The sequence below is a fragment of the Choloepus didactylus genome, chromosome 18, assembly GCF_015220235.1.
Source record: "Choloepus didactylus isolate mChoDid1 chromosome 18, mChoDid1.pri, whole genome shotgun sequence".
Classification (NCBI taxonomy): Eukaryota; Metazoa; Chordata; class Mammalia; order Pilosa; family Megalonychidae; genus Choloepus; species Choloepus didactylus.
Genome location: NC_051324.1, coordinates 60,124,017 through 60,143,483, shown reverse-complemented (window position 1 = coordinate 60,143,483; position 19,467 = coordinate 60,124,017). Strand labels below are relative to the sequence as shown.

General features: G+C 54.0%; 1 protein-coding gene across 1 annotated transcript; it reads right to left on the bottom strand.

Annotated features, from left to right (window-relative positions):
- Window positions 1-10,793: 10,793 nt before the first annotated feature.
- WNT9B (Wnt family member 9B) lies at window positions 10,794-18,725 on the bottom strand. Its single transcript, XM_037810522.1, has 5 exons — window positions 18,588-18,725; window positions 17,925-18,049; window positions 13,906-14,162; window positions 12,228-12,493; window positions 10,794-11,319 (listed from the first exon to the last, which is right to left on the bottom strand). The coding sequence occupies exons 1-5, from the start codon at window positions 18,723-18,725 to the stop codon at window positions 10,846-10,848; spliced, it is 1,260 nt and encodes a 419-aa protein (XP_037666450.1). The 3' UTR covers window positions 10,794-10,845.
- Window positions 18,726-19,467: the final 742 nt, after the last annotated feature.

Here is a 19,467-nt window from a genome sequence, read left to right as displayed (position 1 = left end):
TGAAAACCTTGTGGCTCACACTCCCTTTATCTAGTGTACGGATGGATGAGTAGAAAAGTGAGGACAAACTAAATGAAAAATAGAGTGGGATGGGGGTTGGTTTTATTACCCCATGCTGTAACGTCCCGACACCTGCATCACTGTTGTAAGCTTCAGGCTATAGCTGGACGATCACCCTCTGGGGGGCTTCTCTGACATCCCCCAGGCCAGGTTTGCACCACCCTCACCCCCCCCCACACACACGCAGTGCTGTCATAAGCACCCTGTACTTCCCCCTTGCTAAAACCCATCACACTTTTTTATTCTCTGTTTATTTATTTATTTATTTTTGAATAAGTAATATTGCATATGGTTCAAAATTAAAAAGGAACAGCAAAGAATGCAGTGACAGTCTCCCTCCTCTCACACCCCCTGTTCCCTGACTCCTGGCCACAGAGTTCCACCACCTGGAGGCAACCCAGTCAGTCAGTTTCATCACACTGAATAGGGAGGGACCCCGGTTTATCTGTCTCCTGTCCTGTAAGAGCAGGGACCGTGCCTGCCTTGTTCACTGCTTTACCATGTACATAAACTATACATGTGTTTATATACAGAGAGAGACTTTTTTTTTTGAATGAATGAGTCTCAGAGAAGAAAGGTAACTTGCCTGCTCCACTCTGTCTCAATCCCTAGATAGTCCTCACCCAAGGACCTTGTTTATCTGACTTTTAATGACCACCTGTCCTTTCTTCTTGGACATTTGACCATCATCTGTGGCTCCTGATTTCATTTTTTTTAATTTACTTTTTAAAAATTCTGGAGATATATAAATAAAAATAAATAAATATATATATTTACACACACACCATAAAATCTGCCATTTTAACCATTATTAAGTGTACAATTCAGTATCATTAATTACATTCACAATGTTGTGCCACCATCAACAGCATCTATTCCCGAAACTTATTCATCACCCAAACAGAAACTCTGTACCCATTAAGCAATAACCCTCCATGCCCATCTCCCCCCACCCACTCCCTGGGAAACTGTAATCCACTTTCTGTCCTTACGAATTTCCCTATTCTAAGTATCTCATGTAAGTGGAGTCATACAATATTTGTCCTTTTATCATGACTTATTTCACTTAGCATAATGTTTTCAAGTTTCATTCCTATTGTAGCATGTGTCAGAACTTCATTCCTTTTTATGGCTGAATAATATTCCATTGTATGTATATACCACATGTTGTTTACCCATTCATCAGTTGACGGCCACTTGTGAATAACTGTCAATAATTGTGAATATCAATTCATATGGCAATTCTATGTTTAACTTTTTGAGGAACTGACAAACTGTTTTCCAAAGTGGTTGTGCCATTTCACGTTCATCAACCTCAGTAATGCACGAGGTTTCCAATTTTTCCACGTCACACTTATTTACCATTTTTCTTTTTTTTTTTTTTTAATATATATATATAATAGCCATCCTCTTGGGTATAAAGTGGTGCCTCGTTGTGGTTTTGTCTTGATTTCCCTACTATCTAACCACATTGAGCATCTCTTCATGTGCTGATTAGCCATTTGTATGCCTTCTTTGGAGAAATGTCTGTTCAAATCCTTGGCCCGTTTTTAAAATGGGTTGTCTGTTTCTTTGTTGTTTAGTAGTAGAATTTCTTTATATATTCTAGATACAAAACCCTTATCAGATATATGATTAGCAAATATTTTTCCCATTCTATGGGTTGTCTTTTCATTCTCTTGATAAAGTCCTTTGTGGCACAAACGGTTTTACTTTTGATGAAATCCAATTTATCTAATATCGCTTTTGTTGCCTGTGGTTCTGATGTCATATTTAAGAAGCCACTGTGAAATCCAAGGTCACGAATATTTCTCCCTACGTTTTCCTCCAACAGTTTTGTAGTTTTAGTTCTTAAATGTAGGTCTTGGGTCCATTTTTAGTTAATCTTTGCATATGGTGTGAGATAGGGGTCTAATGTCACTCTTTTACATGTGGGTGTCCAGTTTCCCCAGCACCACTTGTTGAAGGAAGTCCCGTTTCCCTCTGGATGGGGTTGGCTCCCTTGCTGAATATCAGCTGACCATGCATGTGAAGATTTATATCCTGACCTCACCCCAACTCGTGCTAAGGAGCTTGCTTTAGGCCTCAGTTCCCTCATCTGTAAAATGGGAAGGTGGTCACTGGGTGTGACATCTTATGGATCTCTGATTTCTTCTCCACTGTAACCCCCTACCAGCTGGTATCAGTTTATGTCTGCTATAAAATGAGGTGACAGCTATGAAAGCCTTTTGATTAAAGCTAAAGCTTGATACCAATGCAATGAATGCATGCATTGGGTCAGGAGGATTTTTTGTGCTGGGCTTCACACCCAATAATCTGGTCATGTCCCTCGCTCCAGCCCAGCCCACAGGTCAGGTACACACAGCTGTAAATCCTCCAACAATCTCGGGAGCTAGGCCCTCTACAAAGGTGGGGGTGGGGTGCAGGAGGGAGAGCTGAAGACCACCTTGGGGAGGGCAGATTGGCCCACCTCCACCTCTATCAAGGGACCAGCAAGTGCTTTCCAGCTGGACCAGCTTGTTCCCTAACTAGGGCTGCGGAAAGCAGCCTCCCACCTTGCGGAAGTTTCTGCCTAGCCTTGTCCCTGGAGGTTGAGGCAGCTGGGGATTCTGGGGAAAAGCAAGAGGGAGTGAGGGGAGGGAAAAGGAGGAGAGCAAAGGGCAGGGAGCAGGGAGCCAGTGTGTCAGGGAGGGACATGGGGCCAGCTGAAACAGAAAGCCAGCTGTGGTAAGATGCTGTTGGGGAGAACATTGGCTGGGGGAATAGCATAGAGAGATTCATTCACTCATTTGTTCATTCATCTTTTCATTCATTCATCCAATAAAGCAAATGGTCCCAATATTGAGAGATAATTGCTAATTGAGGTATATGCACAATGCTAAGGAAATATGAAAGATGGCGCAAATATTTGATGGGTGCAGGAGCGGGGAAGTTGGGGCAGCAGACAAATTTTGCTGGAGATATTTGAGCCAAGCCATGAAACAAGTTTGGAGAAGGCAGCTCCCAAGTCTGCCCCAGCTCTGGGATCCACCCCTTCCCAAACTTCCACATCCCAGCTGTTGTCTTCACTGGGTTTGGTTCCAAGCACTGCCATTTACTTGCTGTGTGACCTCAGGTAAGTGATCTAACCTCTCTGAGCCTCAGTTTCCTCAGCTGTAAAGTAAGGATGATACCAACTTGGAGGGTCATTGTGAGATTTAAATGAGATAATGAGAGGCATTTTGCAGGGTGCCTGGCACCTGTAGGGAATGTGCTTGAAACGACCTGCTGTGGTTACTGTTGGTATCGGTGGCGTTGGAAGATTCTTTAGTGAACCCTGGGCCTCCGTCTCAGCTGCAGAGGAAAGCTGAGGCTGTTCCCAGCACCCCCATCCCTGGCCCCCGGCCCTTTGGGAAACCTGAGAAGCAGAGCATGAGGATCTAATGTGCGCCCCCCACACCCCTTAATCCTTCCTGAACTTGGGAGAGGGGGTGGGCGCGGGACGGGCCAGCACCACTGCAACACCTGCGCAGCTCTGACATCTCCTGCCTCTGGGCAGAGAAAGCAATTTCAGAAATGACATGTTGCCAACAAGCAGAAATCGGCTTCTGAATTAAAATGTGTCTGCATCAGGTGACCCCGGGCTGGGGGGTGGGGGGCTGGCTGCACGAAGACAGCTGCGATTAGGGCTGTCAGCTGCGGGAGGAGCTGCGGGGAGGGGGGCAGGGACCCCAGGGCTGCTGTTGACTCCCCAGGCCGGTGGCCGCCCTGGACTTGTTCAGACAGGGGGGCAGGAATCCAGAAGCTGGGGCGGGTTCTCCCACAGCCCGGTGGGCCGCTCAGCTGCCCACTCGCCAGGGTCTGTGTCTGGGGGGGTGATAAGTCCAGGTTCAGCTCCCCTGGGACCACTGCAGTGTAAACACACTAATTGTCGCAAGAGAGCCAGGGAGGAAGGGGGCCCCGCAGCCCTGGGGGACTTGCGGAGGGAGGGGAGTAGGGGCTGAGACCCCCAAGAGGAAGCCAGCCTCCACTTTGCAGGTATGCAGGGAGAAGGAAAGGGAGAGAGGAGGAGAACAGAGGGAGTGGGGCCACGTGGATCCTGTCCTTTTCCTGACACCCCTCTCCCTGCTCGCCTTTGCCCTGTGCTGCGGGGGATACGCAGTTAAGGGGGCTGGTTCAGGGCCGACCCTGCCATATACCGTGGGACCTTGGGCACGGCAGGGAACCTCTCTGAGCTTCAGTTTCCTCCTCTATAAAATGGGGGTCATAGTTGTATGTGCCTCTAGGGTGGCCGTAGTGACACCAGGTGATACAAGAGGACTCTGTATCACCTGGCACAGGTGAGGGTTCACCTGGTGCAGGTGAGGCCTCGCTCATGGTGCCAAACACCTGCATCCTGGCGATTGCTCCTTGTCTGGCTCCTCAGCTAGACTGTGACCCCCCTGAAGGCCGGGTCTGGGTCTTGTCAGTGTGGCGTCCGGCTTCCTGCCCTGTGCCGGGTGCACCACAGGCAGCCAGTCCACGAAGGGATGCCAGGTGGGAGGTGGTGGGAGGGAAAGAGAGGGAAATGAAAGGGAAGGGTGGGGGTGGCCGAGGATGCCACCCTTGCCGCTCTCCCTCCAGAATGCCCCCCCACCTATCGCGGGCCATCCTTCTGCTCTTTTACTGCCTTTCTTCTACGGCTGAGCTATGCCTGTTGGTTTGACAGTGACCCTATTTCCCCAGTTGGCGCTCAGACGTGGGGAGAGCATTCCGTGTGTCTTAGTTGGTGGGGGAGGTGATTGACCTTGGGGCCATCTCAGCAGCTCCAGGACTTGGGGTCCCCAGAGTCAGGCTCCACTGAGCCCCGAACATGACAAGGGCCAGAGCAAAGCTGGGATGGGGGACGGGGGCAGGTGGGTAGGGGCAGTGAGGAGGGAGGCGGAGTTTTCCTCCGGTTTGGTTCAGGACATCTGAATCAGAAGGGAGCCGCCAGGTGGAGGGGAGACCTCGCCCTCGATGCACTGCTGAGTCTCTAGAAAGGTGGGGTGGGCCGGGGTGGGCAAGAGCAAGGCTGCCTCATGACTTCAAGAGAGGAGATCTCCCTCCGTCACCCCCCACCGGTGCTTCTCTACATGTCTCCCCACCTGCCACAGGAGGTGCCCTGGGAGAGGGCATAGTGCCTCACCTGCAGTTTAGTGCCAAGCCGTCAGAGAAGAACCCAGAGGGCAGTGGATGCGAGTTCAGGCCTGGGAAACCTGAGTTTGCATCTGGGCTCTGTCACTCACTTGGCAAATGATTTAAGCTCCCTGAACCTCAGTTTCCTCATCTGTAAAATGGGGGTAATAATTCCTCTATGCAGGGTGATTGTAAAGATTCATAGGGGTAGCATGAGGACAGGGGAGAAGGGAAAGCTCTTCTTCATAGAAGAATGCCAACAAATAGACAGGGAATGATGGAATTAGAAAATCACCATTTTGCAATCACAAATGTTATAATTGATTTGGGTGAGAATCACCAATGGATGCGAAAACCACTGGGTAAATGGTTGTTGGGCAGCAGGATATTCCCACAGTCTCAAAGCATCACCCCACAGCTGAGTTGCGAATCCCAAAGGGAAAAGCCCACCTTAACCAAGTGCTGAAACGTCACCAGTAATGGACCAATGGACATCCCGTGGCTTCTGACACTGTGTGCTGAGAGGGACACAACATCTGCATCTAATCAGAAGGAAACAATCAGATCTGCACCAAGAGACATTCTACAACACATCCGGTCTTGGGTCTTCAAAATTTCAATGTCATGAAAGCAAAAATGGCAGGGAGACTCTTCTAGATTGCAGAGGACTAAAGAGACACGACAACCAAATACAATGCCTCGTTCTTGAGTGGATCCTGTATCAAGGGGGAAAAGTTACAAAGGACATTTTGGGGGCCAATCGGGGAAATTTGAATATGGACTGTGTAGATCAATATTCCATCGGTGCTAAATCTTTGGATGTGACGGTCTCATGGCCCTGTTGGAGAATGTTCTTGTACTTAGGAGCTACGTGGTAAAGCATTTAAGGGTGAAGGTCTTGGTGTCTCAACATTTTCATAAATGATTCAACAAAATACATTTGTGTATAGCAAGAGTGAGTGAGCAAATGTGGCTAAATATTTTTAAACAGGGGCCTACCATAGGGAAAGCATGCACCCAGGAGTGTTTCAACAAGCCCTGATGCCCCAGGAGGAGAGCGGCTGAAGGTGGGGAGGCCCGAGAGCCAGTTTGGGAACCGGTTTCTGGGCAGGAGCAGGGAAAAGCCCAGATGGGGGTGGGGGAGGCTGATGGCAGGGGTGTGTGGAAAGACCGTGGGATTTGGAGGCAAAAGACCTGAGTCCACTTACCAGCTCTGTGGACTTCAGGGAGTCACTTAACCATTCTGTCCCTCAGTTTCCCTATCTGGAAAAGGGTTGCCCTGGTACCTGCCTTGTGAGGCTCAAGCGAGGAAACAGGTGAGAGAGCCTGGGGTACCGGCACCTGCCTCCAAGTTTGGGCGCTGCCGTCGTTGTCTTCACCGGGGTTGGCCTCGGGGCGCGGGAGCCCCGCGCAGAAGGAATGTGCTAGGTGGAGACGCAGGTGGGAATGCAGGCAGCTCCGGGCGTGCTCCCTGGGGACCCCGGTAGCCAGTTTAGACCCCAGGGGGCCCGAGGGCGGGTCAGGGCCATGGAAGCAGGGGACAAGCACAGTGCTGTTTTTGTTCTGAAAGGAGCCTCCTCCCCATCGGACCCCAGGGGGAGAGGCGTGTGGCCTCCCCCCTCCCCCCTCTGGCAGTGACTCCCTGAAGGCACCACCTTTGCCTTATCCTGCCCCCATTCCAGCGTCCATTGCTGGCCACACTATGAGAAATCTAGAAATACTTCTCAACTCCCAGAGGGGACCCAGTTTCTGGCCTGCTCTGCCACTGACTTGGATGAGTCACTTGCCCCTTCCAGGCCTCAGTTTACCCAGAATCCATAAAATGGGGTGATCCCTGCCTGCCCTACCTGCATCCCAGGGTGGGGCAGTACAGAGAGGGAAGAACCCATGCTTTGGAGGCTTGCAGATCCGGATTCAAATCCTGCCACCACTGCTGGCTAGTGGCCTTCCTGAGACTTCACATCTCACAACCTCCTTTTCCTTGACAACAAATGTGGGCGGGCATGTCCCATGGGCAGGGTTATTGCAATAAATAGAGACGAAGCAGGCACAGCCAGCTGACATGATGTTTATTGGTTTATCATCGCTCTCCCCAGTCAGAACTTCGGCCCACATGGCAGAAGCTTGGCCTCAGCCACTGCTGTCCTCCAGCCTCCAGGGTGGCAGTGCCCAGCCCTCTGTCGAGCTCCCTACAAATCTGTTGGTTGAATGAAAGGACGTAACAGACACTCAGGAAATGCTGGCTCCCGTTTTAATTTTAAAACTCGCTGAGGCAAAAAAGCATTTTGAAGTTTACGGTTGTCGAGAAAGGAAGCTTTGGAAAGCAAGAAATAATCTCCAGGATTGGCGCGTGTCGGCCAGCCTGTCTGCTGGGCACTGGAGGCCACAGGGAAGCCGGCTCATTCAGACCAGGGGACGGGCCCTGCGTGCTCGTGGGAGCCGGGCAGCACCGTCCACGGGTGAGGCAGGCAGGGGCAGGGGCACCTGGAGAACAAGGGAGCACCCATGCGTCCTGCCTGCAAGGCCCCTCAACTCGACTGACTATGGAAAGGTAGGTCTGCATTGCCAACATCACCGATTTTACACGGGAAGCCAGAAATCCAGTGGAAAACAGTTCGTGTTTTGAAAAAAAAAAAAAAAAGATGAGGTTTAAAAACAAAACCTGTCTGTGGGCTGGGAGGGGTCCCTCGATGTAGCTTGGGTAGCGTGGGTGGCCTCCCTGGGGTCCTTGTCTTCTGCCCCTGCCCGCGGTTGCCGATCCCTGGCTCCCACCATGCCTGGCACACACAGCTGTTCAGGGAATATTCATGGAACCAAGAAACCTCTTGTGTGTCACTTGAGCACAGTTCTCCACCTCTCTGGGCTTCGTCTGTAAAATGGGCCCCATGACAGGGCCCCACCTACTTCACAGGGGTATGGGAGAAATCTAAGGAGAGAACAGGAATGCAAGTGTTTCTGAAAATCAAAAGCACCTTTTACAAATGCAAGGTGTGGCCATCCTCGTTGTCATCACTTTCATGAGCAACAGTTTTGCCAGAGCAGAGGAGGGGCACTTGCAACCCAGAAGGGCAAAGAATTTGCAGAGATGGACGAGGGAGGTCCAGATTGTGACCCCCAGGGCCTGTGCACAGGGGGAATCAACACATGCTCCGTCACCCAGACTGGCCCAGTCGTGGGACACAGAAGCCCACGTGACTTCCCCCCCAACCTCCTGGCTCCAGCTCAGTGGGGGCCCCAGTCAGCCCAGGCTGTACCCCCCAGGCAGACGGCTACTTGTGGAGCAGACAAACCCCACGTGGGCTGCCTAGGAGATATAGAAACTATATAAATACATAAATATTTTCTCATATATCTTAGCTATATAAATTATTCTCCTTTGCCCTAAAAACTAGATTATATGAGGTAGATAAAAATACCCTGTGAGTGTTTCCCTTAAAGCTGTGGATTGAGGGGTCAGTGGTCACTCTGGTCCCAAGGGGCCCCAAAGGTGGACCTTTAGGGGTGACTGAATGGGGAGGAGGGGAGGGAGCAAGGATGAAGTGGAGAGGGAGAGGGCTGGACAGAGGACCCCAAGCCCGGGGGATTCGGGCGTGCTCTGTCCGTTCCACTGGCCCAGGCTGTAAGTGCTGGCAGCTAGCAAGGCCTCCGTCCCTCCAAGTCCACCCTTTGTCCTCCCAGCCCTGGCGCTGCCTACATGCAGCTGGGTTGTAGGGGGCATGTCGATGGCTTGGGGTGCTGTGGCCCCGAAGCTGCTCCAGGCCCCTTTTCCTACTAGTGAGGTCTCTACCACTGTGGGCCCAGGGTGGATGCAGAGATGGGGTCTCAGGAGCAAAAGGGAGCAGGCCAGCAGAGAAAAGGTCTCCATGGGGTAGGGGAGTGGAAGAAACTGGAAAACCTATTGTCTACTCTTTCTTCTCTTCCTGCCAAGATGTGGGCCAGCAGCTCAGGGCAGCAAAGCCCATCTAGTGAAGGCATCTCAGGGTCTGTTTGGCTTCTCGTTCAAGTCTCTGCAATCAACGATCCTTCCAGCATCCCCTGGGCTGGCCGGATCCACTGAAGGCAGGGCAGCTCCTCCTCGCCGTCGGAGATCTTAGGGGGTCTCCTGGGGTCCAGCCCTGGAGGCCTCCTCCTGAGGTTGGCACAGACAAGGTTCCCAAACATTCAGCTGATTCTGGAGTTTCCAGATCTGCAGCGGGTCAGCACCTCTGGGTTCAGGGAGAGAGGAAGCTGACAGAGGGGTGTGGCAGGGCCAGCAAAGCAGCCAAGGGCTTCCCGAAGGAGGTCACTGCCTCCTAGCTGGCATCGGGCCCTGCTCTGGGGAAGCACGCGGCCCCCGAGGAAACAACCCCTGCGAGGCCCTCGTGCTGAACCAAGAGGTGTGTGCTGCCAAGTGGAACCCTCAGCTGGCCGGGCCCCAGGGGTGTGCATGCACTTGTGAGCCTGTGTGTGTGCCCATGTGTGTGCCAATCTCTCACCCTCCTCCCAGGCAGGGCCTTGGAAGGTGGCCGAGGAAACGAGCACATTCACTTCTCTTTGTCAGGTGCGAGTCAACACGAGAGCAAGGGGAGGGGCCCCTGCTAAACGGAGAGGGCCACTAGGACGCCAGGCTTGGTAAATGCTCGCAGTCACCCGTAACTCCAGCCAGGACAAAGGGATTAACAAGATGAGCATCCGAAAGAGTAGAAATGGAGCCAGGAGCCGGCTCTTCTCCTGTGTCACGGCTGTCGGCTGGTGGTGGGGCCTCCAGCACAGCCCCGGCCACAGACAGGTGACAGTGCAGGCTCCAGGGGAGGAGAAAGAGAGCCCACGCGTGACACGCCCCTACCTGGCACCAAGAGACTGAGTCACCCCTTCCTGACCCACTCACAGGGACCAAGTTTCCTTTGGCCACTGGGGAAGGGTCACTGTCTAGGGCTCCACCTGGGGTGCACTGTCTGAACCTGGGGCTGGCTCTCCCCACCTGATGTCAACCACTCAAGCTCCTACTAAGCTGGCCTGGGTGGAGAACTCAGCACTCAGGCAAAATGTGGCCTCGATGCCCGCATATTTGAAAACCCAAATGAAGGACACAGGACTCCAGGGTATGTATCTTGACCTGGGCCCACCCGTCTGAGCCTGGAAGCTTTCCTTTCTCCAGACTAACACCTCCTACCACCTGGCCTTTCTCCCCGTCTCTAACACGGGCAAAGCCACAGGGCAGCGAAGGTGTGTGATGCCCGTGGGCCCCAGGGCTGGACTGACCCAGCCTCCAGCTCCTCTGCCTCCCTCTGCATCCCGGGCCCAGCAGCCTCACCTGCGGACAGCCGGCTGGCTCTAGGCCACCCATCCCAGGAAGCAGGATGGAGGGGTGTCCCCTCTCTCCCCACCAAGACCTCAGTCCTGGCCCCTCTTGGTCTTCCTAGCTTCCCTCCCCATCCTTCCCCACTCTGCACTCCTGCTCTAAGTCCTTGGCAAAGCAGGGGTCTTGGGTTCGGGGGTGGGACATGCCCTTCTCTCTGCTGAGTGCCAAGGGGGATAAAAGGCTGGCGAGGGGCAGTGGGGAGATGAGCCCTGAGTCACACACCCGCAGGCACTGGCATGTGCATTGGTGTGAGTCTGCACGCTGCGTGTACATGCCCAGAGAGGCCGGCTGGACAGCTGGGCACAGGCCTAGTGCTTGCAGGTGTACACGAGCTCCTCCTGCACGCACTGCTGGCACTCCACAAAGCAGCACCACTGCACCTGGCAGTGGCAGGAGAAGGCCACCAGGCGGCTCTGGGTGTCGTAGCCGCGCCCACAGCACAGGCTGCTGCAGCTGGCCTCCCGGGAGCACACCCTGCCCGCGGTGCCCGGCGAGTACTTGCTGGGCCGGCAGAAGCTGGGTGAGTCCTCCATGTAGACCAGGTCCCCGGGTCGGGGTGCCAGGCCCTTGGCGGGGCTGCCGGGCCTGGCAGGTGCCCACAGCTCCAGGTGGCCCAAGGCCTCGTTGGTGGCGCTGGACACTTTGACAGCGGAGTCATAGCGCAGCTTCAGCACCTGCCCCATCTCGCGGAACGGGGAGAGCTGCTTCCAGCAGGTGCGCACGGCACAGGAGCCCGACACGCCGTGGCACTTACACGTGGTCCTGAGGCCACTCTTTACGGCCTGTGGGGAGCGGAGGGGGAATAGGGGCAAGGTCAGAGGTCTGGGGTCAGCAGTCTGAGGGCCCTGAGCCTGCCTCCAGCATCCAGCCCTGGCAGGGGAATGGCAGGAGGGTGGGAGAGAGGGAGGGGAAGGTTCACACGATGGGGGTAAATAGGCCCAAAGGCAGCCCACGCAGCACCCTTGTGCAAACCAGTCAAAGGCTCCCCGCCATCCAGGCAGAGGCAGCCCTGTGCCTACCTGCAGCCTCGCTGAGCAAGTTAGGGTGGGGCTCAGCCCCAGCTCCTCCCCGGGCCCGGAATTCTTGTGGAGTAGACAACTTGCACAACTAAACCCAGCAGCCCTGGTTTACACCAGCTCAGAGATGAGGACCCAGAACAGAGAATTCTGTTTCCTAAAGCACTGGAGCCCTGGCCTCTCCCTGCCTGCCTGCCCAATAGACCTGGATACTGCTGCCCTTCGGTTCTCCCGCTGCTGCGTCACTTTGGCTAAACCCCATCCCTTCTCTGGGCTTCTGCCATCTTCCCACCCACAAATGGAGGAGGAGAGGTGGGGGTTGCACCAGATCAAGGTTTTCAATGACGCTGGTTTCCAGGACCTCGGGGAAGGCCCCATCCTTGGAAATGGACACCCCTCTCCCAACATGATCCCACCTCACCCAGGCTCCCACCCGCTGCCCAGTCGCTGCCCAGGCCCAGGCCCCTTCCCGACTCCTGCCGTATTCCTGGTACCTGGTATTGGTCCAGAATAGGTGCCTGGGAATGTCTGTTGAAGGGATGAAGCTCATCCTGGGACAGCTGTGTGTGTGTGTGTGTGTGTGTGTGTGTGTGTCTGTGTGTTTGTGTGTCTGTGTCTCCGGCTCTGCACCCTGGCTGGGGCAGGTGCTTGGGGCAGCCTGGGGCGGCGCTCACCTTGATGCCCACGTGGGTGTTGTGGGCATCTGCCCGCGCCCGCAGGTCCTTGCTTCCTCTCTTGGGTCCCAGGAAGTTGCTCAGGAACTTGGTGCTGTACTTGAGGTTGTCGCCGCACACGCCCCACTGCCAGGCCTGCCGGCTCTCCAGGCCCGGGGAGTCATCGCAGGTGCAGCGCTCCATGCGCCCGGCGCTGCAGGCGCGGGCCAGCACGTGGGTGAGGGCGGCCGCGGACACCGCGTACAGGAAGGCCGTCTCCTTGAAGCCTGTGCCGGGTCCCGGGAAGGGAACCAGGAGGACGAAGGGGTAGGCTCAGAGGCTGCCCACTGCCCTTGGAGGGCAGGAGGAGGTGGGGGGCACCACGAGAGCAGGACGAGGGGGTGGGTGTCTGAGCACAGGGCCTCCCTGCCACCCGCTCCTCAAACTCGGGCTACAAGTTGCCATTTAAAGGGAACTTTCCAATTCACGAGAGAGAATGTGCCCAGATTCCCAGAGAGTGGCAGGACAGGAGTCTCTGCCTCTACTTTACACACGAGAATGCTGAGATGCAGAGAAGTGACTTTGACATCAGTGAGGGGCAAAGCTGGGGCTAAACCAGTCATCTTGACTCCAAGTCAATGTGTGGCAAGTTGGGCCAACCCATTTCTGAGGCCCCTGAAATATGCCCTGCACATGTCCTGTGCTTCATGATGCCTCTCAAACTTTTCCCTGCTCCCCCCTGCAGAGGATACCTGGTGACAGAAGCGACCTCGGGGTCCTGCCTGACTTTGCCCCACACTGACCATCCAGCCCACTTCCAGAACCATCACTGCTCTCTTGCACTGCCAGGGCGTGCAAGGTCACCCCTGCCTCCCTGTGAGCTCGCTACCTCCTCCTCTGGAGCGTACCTGCAGTGCTGGTGACACCTCAAGAGGGGCCACTAAAAAGAAAAAGCAAGAGAGAGTGGAAGGGATGGTGTTAAAGAGTGTGAGAGAGGGAAAGAGAGAGAGCGAGGCCATTAGCTGCCCCCTGCCCCGTCCCCAGCCCTGGAGAGCAGCGGCCCAGGAGGAGGCTGGCTGCCCGTGGGCACCGTCACTGCATTTTGGTAAAGGTCCCTTAAAGCCCTTTCCACTTGGGCATGGGCTCAATGACAACCTGCTTTCTTCCTTCTAGGCCGTAAGCTTCCAGAGGGCAGTCGGGGTCTTGTTCAGTTCTATTCCTCCAGCATCTAGCCCAGCAGCTTGCTCATGTGAGCCTCGAGAGGCGCTCAGGAATGGATGGATGGGCAGAGATGTGAGAGATGTGGGGAGGGAGGGAGGGAATGGAAGGGCAGGATGGAATCATGATCAGGGAATGTGATGCACAAAGAAATAGATGAATTTCGTCTTTCTCTTAGTAACCACTGTCCATCCTTCACATTCTCATACCTTGGTTTATTTGTGTGTGTGGAGGGGTTAAAAGGAGGTGACTGTGGTGCTGCCCATCTCATCTGAGGGCTCCTCCAAGAATGAGCTTGCATCTCCTCCTCTCTTGTGTCTTCCTTGCTCCTCGGCTCCCCAAAACCCAAGGGAAAGCCTGGGCCACGGCTGGCCTTCCAGCACCCCTCCTCCTACAAGACTCTCCCCCCTGGGCTGGGTTGGCAAGGGCGGTGGGGGCTGGGCAGGGGCACCGGGGGCCTCCTCCCAGCCCTCCTCCCTACCTCTCTTGAGGAGGCCAGTCCTCCCCTCCAGGCTGCAGTTCCAGCGCTCGTCCCGGAACTGGAACTGGCACTCGAGCAGGCCGAGGTGCACGGCGTCCCGCAGGGTCTCGGCCAGGCCGGGCTCCCGCCGGCACAGCTGCTTCTGCCTGCGGGACAGCTTCAGCAGGTCACACTGCTTCAGGTGGGCCCCGCCTTGCACGGGGGCTGCCGCCGTGCCCAGCCCCGGGAAGGGCGTCAGGACCTCCCGCCCGGTCAGGCTGGAGAGGGCGAGAGGAGGGGGACACGTGAGCCTTGGGGGTCGTGATAGGGGACGACCAAGAACGACAGTCCCTGAGGACATGGGACAGGTGTGGGGATGGCAACCTTCCCAGGGGCTGTGTTTATTGCATTCCCGCTGGCAGGCTGGCCCCAAAGGGTTACGTCCCTATTTTACAGGGCAGAAAACCAAGGTGCTTGTAACAAGGGCTAGCGCAGAACCTCAAATCCAAGATTTCCAGATTCCTAAGTCTCTGCTCTTCCTGCCCACCTCATTTCCTAAACTTGCCCAGTTATTAAAATACAGATTCCCAGGATCCACACTTGACAATTCTGATCCCACTGGGCTGGAGTGGGGCCTGGGAATCTGCATATTTACCAACTTCGCTTGGCAGCTTCTATGATCAGGGAAGTTTGAGAAATGCTGCACACAGCATTGACTGAAGCCTGGAGGGACAGCCACATTGCTAAGAAGGGCCAGACGGGGGGATACAGACTCTGAGCTGGTGCCCAGAAAAGGTCTCTAATATCCATCTCTCCCTTACACTGCTGCCACCCAAGTGATCTCATGCCAACCTGACTTGTTTTCATAATTCCCAGGTGGACCTTCAACCATCTGGCCACTGGGTGCCTGGTGCAGATTTGATGCTTGGGGAGTACCTGGATGGATGGAAGGATGTATAGAAGAAAGGATAGGAGGATGGATAGAAGGATGGATGGATGGATGGATGGATCAATGGATGGATGGATGGATGGATCAATGGATGGATCGATGGATGGATCAATGCATAGAAGGAAGGAGTGATGGATGGATGGATGGACGGATGGATGGAAGGAAGAAGTGATGGATGGATGAATGGACAGCCCTATAAACTGCTAGATGGACTGATGGATGGTTGGATGAAGGTGAAGAAGCTGAATTTCTCTCAAGCCATTAGCCCCAGACTTCATGTCTAAAATCCATGGATTCTGGAGTCAGGTTGCCCAAGCTCTAAGCCTGACTCTGATATTTTACGACTGTACAACCTTGGAGCCTTGGTTTTCTCCTCTGGAAAGTGGAAAGAGTGATCCTATCTACCTCGTAGGGTTGCTGGGAGGATTATATGACAAATACTAACCACAGTGCCTGGGACATACAGATTTACCTTCCTGCTAGCTGGAGTTTCTCAAAACTCTTTCCTCTTACAAGATGCTTCACTCTCTAACCCAGGCAGAATCTTGCCCTTGTCCAGATGAGGAAATGGAAATCTTATGAGCAAGCGGTGTCTGCCCCAAGTTTGTACAACAGAACAGCAGCAAGTGGGGACTAGAATTAGGACTCACCTTCCTTCTTCCCAGAAGCCCTCTGAAATTGTTCTACTAGTTCAAAATGTTTGCTGCCCTCCTCAGTGTAGGGCTGGAGGAGCAGCCCCTTTCTGGGACATGCTGCCTTATGACCAGAGGAAAAGAGCAATGGTGGGGCCAGGCAATGCCTCCTGAATGTGACACATGTCACTCCTGCTCACATTCCACTAGCCACGGTCAACTGTGGCCAAGCCCTGGATGGTCAGAGAGGCCCACATCCCACTTGAGCTGAGGGCACAGCTCTTCTGTTTGGAGCCACCTGCCTTGGACAGGACATCTGGCTGAATGCCACACCCTCTCTGTCTGTCCCAGGAGCAGGAAGCTTCTCCAGAGGGTGCAGACCAGGTGCCCCAGAAAGTGCCCCCAGATTCCAAATCCATCAGGTGCAGCCAACCTAGTGGGGAGCATATCTCCGAAACCAGCATAGACAGATGCTATCGGGTGCCTCTCCCCTCCCAGACAGGGTGAGGGCAGGGACCCGTTAATCATTAATCTGGGGGCAAATGGGTAAATTTCCAGTCTGTCAGATCTACACCCAAACCCCTCCCTGCAGTCTGGCAGGAAACCTTTACAGCTTGACCCTTAGAAGGTTCTGAGCAGAACCCAATGTCAACTCCAGCCGAGGAGCCCCCCCCCCCGATCTGGACTGACTTTCAGTTTGGAGGTTTGCTTGGGAGCTGCAGGTAGCAAAGGGGACAGCAGTCATCGAGCCCCCCAAATTTCCCCTTCCCTCCCACACATAGTACCTGGGTTTCAGAATTTGTTTGACAAATGGGAGATCAAGCAGGATTGATGCAAATTTTGGCCAACGGTATTGCACATCTTTCAAGGCCTGTCTCAAAAGCCATTTTGAGAATATTAATAATAATTATTATATTATTAGAGCTATAGGATGTTGTATAATACATAATACATTATATATTTTATATTATTATAGCTACCATTTTTGAGTGCTTATTACTAATCCCTGTAAATTACTATTGTGGACACGGATTGGGTTGGCTGCCCACCCCTTCTTCCTAGCTACGTGGCTATTGTGTAGCCCCAGCCACACATCTGTCCCACATGACCTTGCTGCTCTGGCCTGTTGATTGGATGAATAATGATCACATGACCAGGCCTTTCTCTGGAAATGCAGAATTTGAATTAACAGAACATACAGTTCCTTTCTCTCTTTCTCTTCTTGGGAAAGAGAGGCCTGTAACACAAAAGATACACAAAAGAAGCTGATCCAAAAAGAGAGAAAAAGAATGAAACAAAGGCATAGAGAGAAGCAGAAGTGAGGGTGGGAGAGAGAATTTGAGCAGCTTTTCGGGGCCTTCCTGAGGCCTGAGACACCCCCCAGTGTCGAGTCGAGGCTGGTGGCTGGTTTGTCTAACTGGGGGCATCGTCCCTGATCGTGACCTTTTGTCGTTTGTGGAAGATGGAATCCCGCAGGCTACACTTGAGAGCCAGGCTCAGCAGACACACTTCCACCTGTCAACAGGCACCTGCTTTTTAAATTCCGTGTAATAGACTCTGTGATTGATGGCCCCGAGAGTCCAGTATAAAGTCGGTTAATTTTATTAGCGGTAATGACACTTAGCAGCGATTAATGGTCAGGAAAGGCAGCCGACCGCACAGAGGCCTCAGTCTACGCTGGGCCCTGGTCTGCCCAGGGCTGCTCTCAAAAGTGAGGGGGTGGGAGCTGGCATTTTGCCTTGGGGACCCCAGGGGGCCCAGAGAAACAGACTGAGACCTTCCAGGACCCAGTTTCCCTTTTATTTGTTTTCTGTAGTGCTGTTTGGGATCATATTTCCTTTGAAGAAATAATACTATGATATCACATCATGACTCAACCCATTTCACTAAACTGTGTGAGTGAATTTGCCAACACATTCCCACCCCATGGCATCTGCTAGGGAAGGTTTCCTCCTGGACCCCAGAAGAATTCTGGGTGATGCAAGTTCCGCCAGTTCGGGGACTGGGGAAAGTGACTCCCTCCCCTCGAAGAAACCACACATCCCAGGCCTGAGAACCCCACCCACAAGACTCCCACTGGGAAATCTCGATTACCACATGCTGGCTGAGCCCCAAGGGCCTAAGATGCACGACTGGAGAAGATCAAGTGAGTGTCATCTGTCTTATGAATATAGACAGAATTTGGGGTTTTATTGAAGATGCTGCCCTGTGGTCAGGTTAGATATCAGCCAAACAAGTAATCAGCCTTCTGAACTGAAGAGCAGAAGAGGGGTGATTTGCAAACTTGCTAACTGCTCTTCTGGGCTGGGGGCAGGAGCTCCTTGGGGCTTCTGCTGACTCAAATGCTGAGCCGCCCGGGACTAGCCCCCTTACTGGGTTGCACCTGCTTTGGCCTAGCTGGTCTCCCCCATTCCTGTCCTCAAGTCGGGCTCCGCCAGGCTGACTTCCAACCTCTTTACCCTTTAAGAAAGCAAGCGCCCCAGGTGACGAGCCCGTGCCCCTCAAGGCTGACCTCATCCTCGATTTTGGCCAAAGCTGCCTCATCTGGGGTGACCTGGAGGAAGCAGAAGAAGGTTCTTCCAGCCTTTGGGGAAAGCCACCCAGGAGGTCAGCAGGACCCTGGGGTCCATCAAACCCCTGAGAAGAAATACCACTCACCTTTGAACAGTCACCCACTGCCTGCTGGAGCTTGGGGACCCACGGACTTCAAACCCTCAAGGCAGTCCTGGCCTGGAGAGTCTGGTCCCAGGTCTGCCTCTCACTTGGGATGACCGCGAGGGTGCCCACTGCTCACCCCCCTACCCCCCTGAGCCCACTCCATTTAACAAATACACATTGCCAAGTGGGAAGAGCATGACCTGAGCTCATCTGCCTGGGTTCACATCCTGCCTTGACCTCTCACTAGTCGCACTGCCCTGAGCAGGGCACTCACTTTTTGTGCCTGTCTGTAAAATGCAAGTTGTTTGTGAGGATTAAATGAGTTAGCGATAATTGTAAAGCCTTTAGAACAGTGCCAGTCACACAATGAGCTCCATATAAGTGTGTGTCATTATTGAGCAACTCCTATGTGCTAGATGTTGGGCTGGGTTCTAGAGACCCAGTTCTGCCCTCAAGTAGCTCACAGTTTGGCGGAAACTTGGTTGGATGCGGGAGTACTGTAAGCTCTCCAAGGCCCCAGAGAGCAGGCGGAGGGGGGGAGCTTTGAACCAGCCTGGCTCCCAGAGGCACAACCAGCAGCTGCTCAGGACTCCTTGCACCATCTGGGTAAGAACATGACCTTGTGCTCCCTGCAGTGGGAAGCCTGGGGATGGGGAAAGGCAGGAGGGAGCACTCGGGAGCACCCCAGGCCGGCTGGGGAAGACTGGGCAGGTGTAGAGCATTTCTCATCACCTGGGTTTGCCCCAGGCTTTGTTCTTCCAGACCACCCCCCTTCCTCATTTCTGCTTGAGAGGGTCTGATGGTTCCAGCAGGAAGTGGGTGGGTGGCACAGGACAAGGCTGGTGGTTCCCAGGGCACCAGGTAATGCCAGTGTGTCTGAACCTTTCCTTAGCTAGGAGGGGCAGAAGCCATGCCTGGCACCAGGGTCCATGCCAACTGCAGGCAGCTGCCTGGAAACCAGGAAAGCCTTGCCCTGCCTGGAGCAGTGGCTCTGCAAAACCCCATTAGATGCTCTCGATAACAGCTTCCGCGGCTAGGCCATTTGCATGGTAAGCGCTCCCTTTGTCCTTTCATCTCAAACATCTCAGTCCACCTCTCCCACGGCCCCCTGCACCTACCTACACACACACTATCCCACCCACCCCCCAGCTACCCAGCCGCTCCCAGCAGGGGAGACTTCAGCCTGGGCAACCCCTGGCCCGGGGAGAGTGGGCACATGCACTGCACAGACTGTCTTCAAAGATGGGGGCCCTCAGCACCCACTCCGGGCTTCTTTCTATGTGGGGGTACCCTAAGGTTGCTTCTCATCTTTAGACTCCTTTCCTGGCTACAGGATTCAGTGTC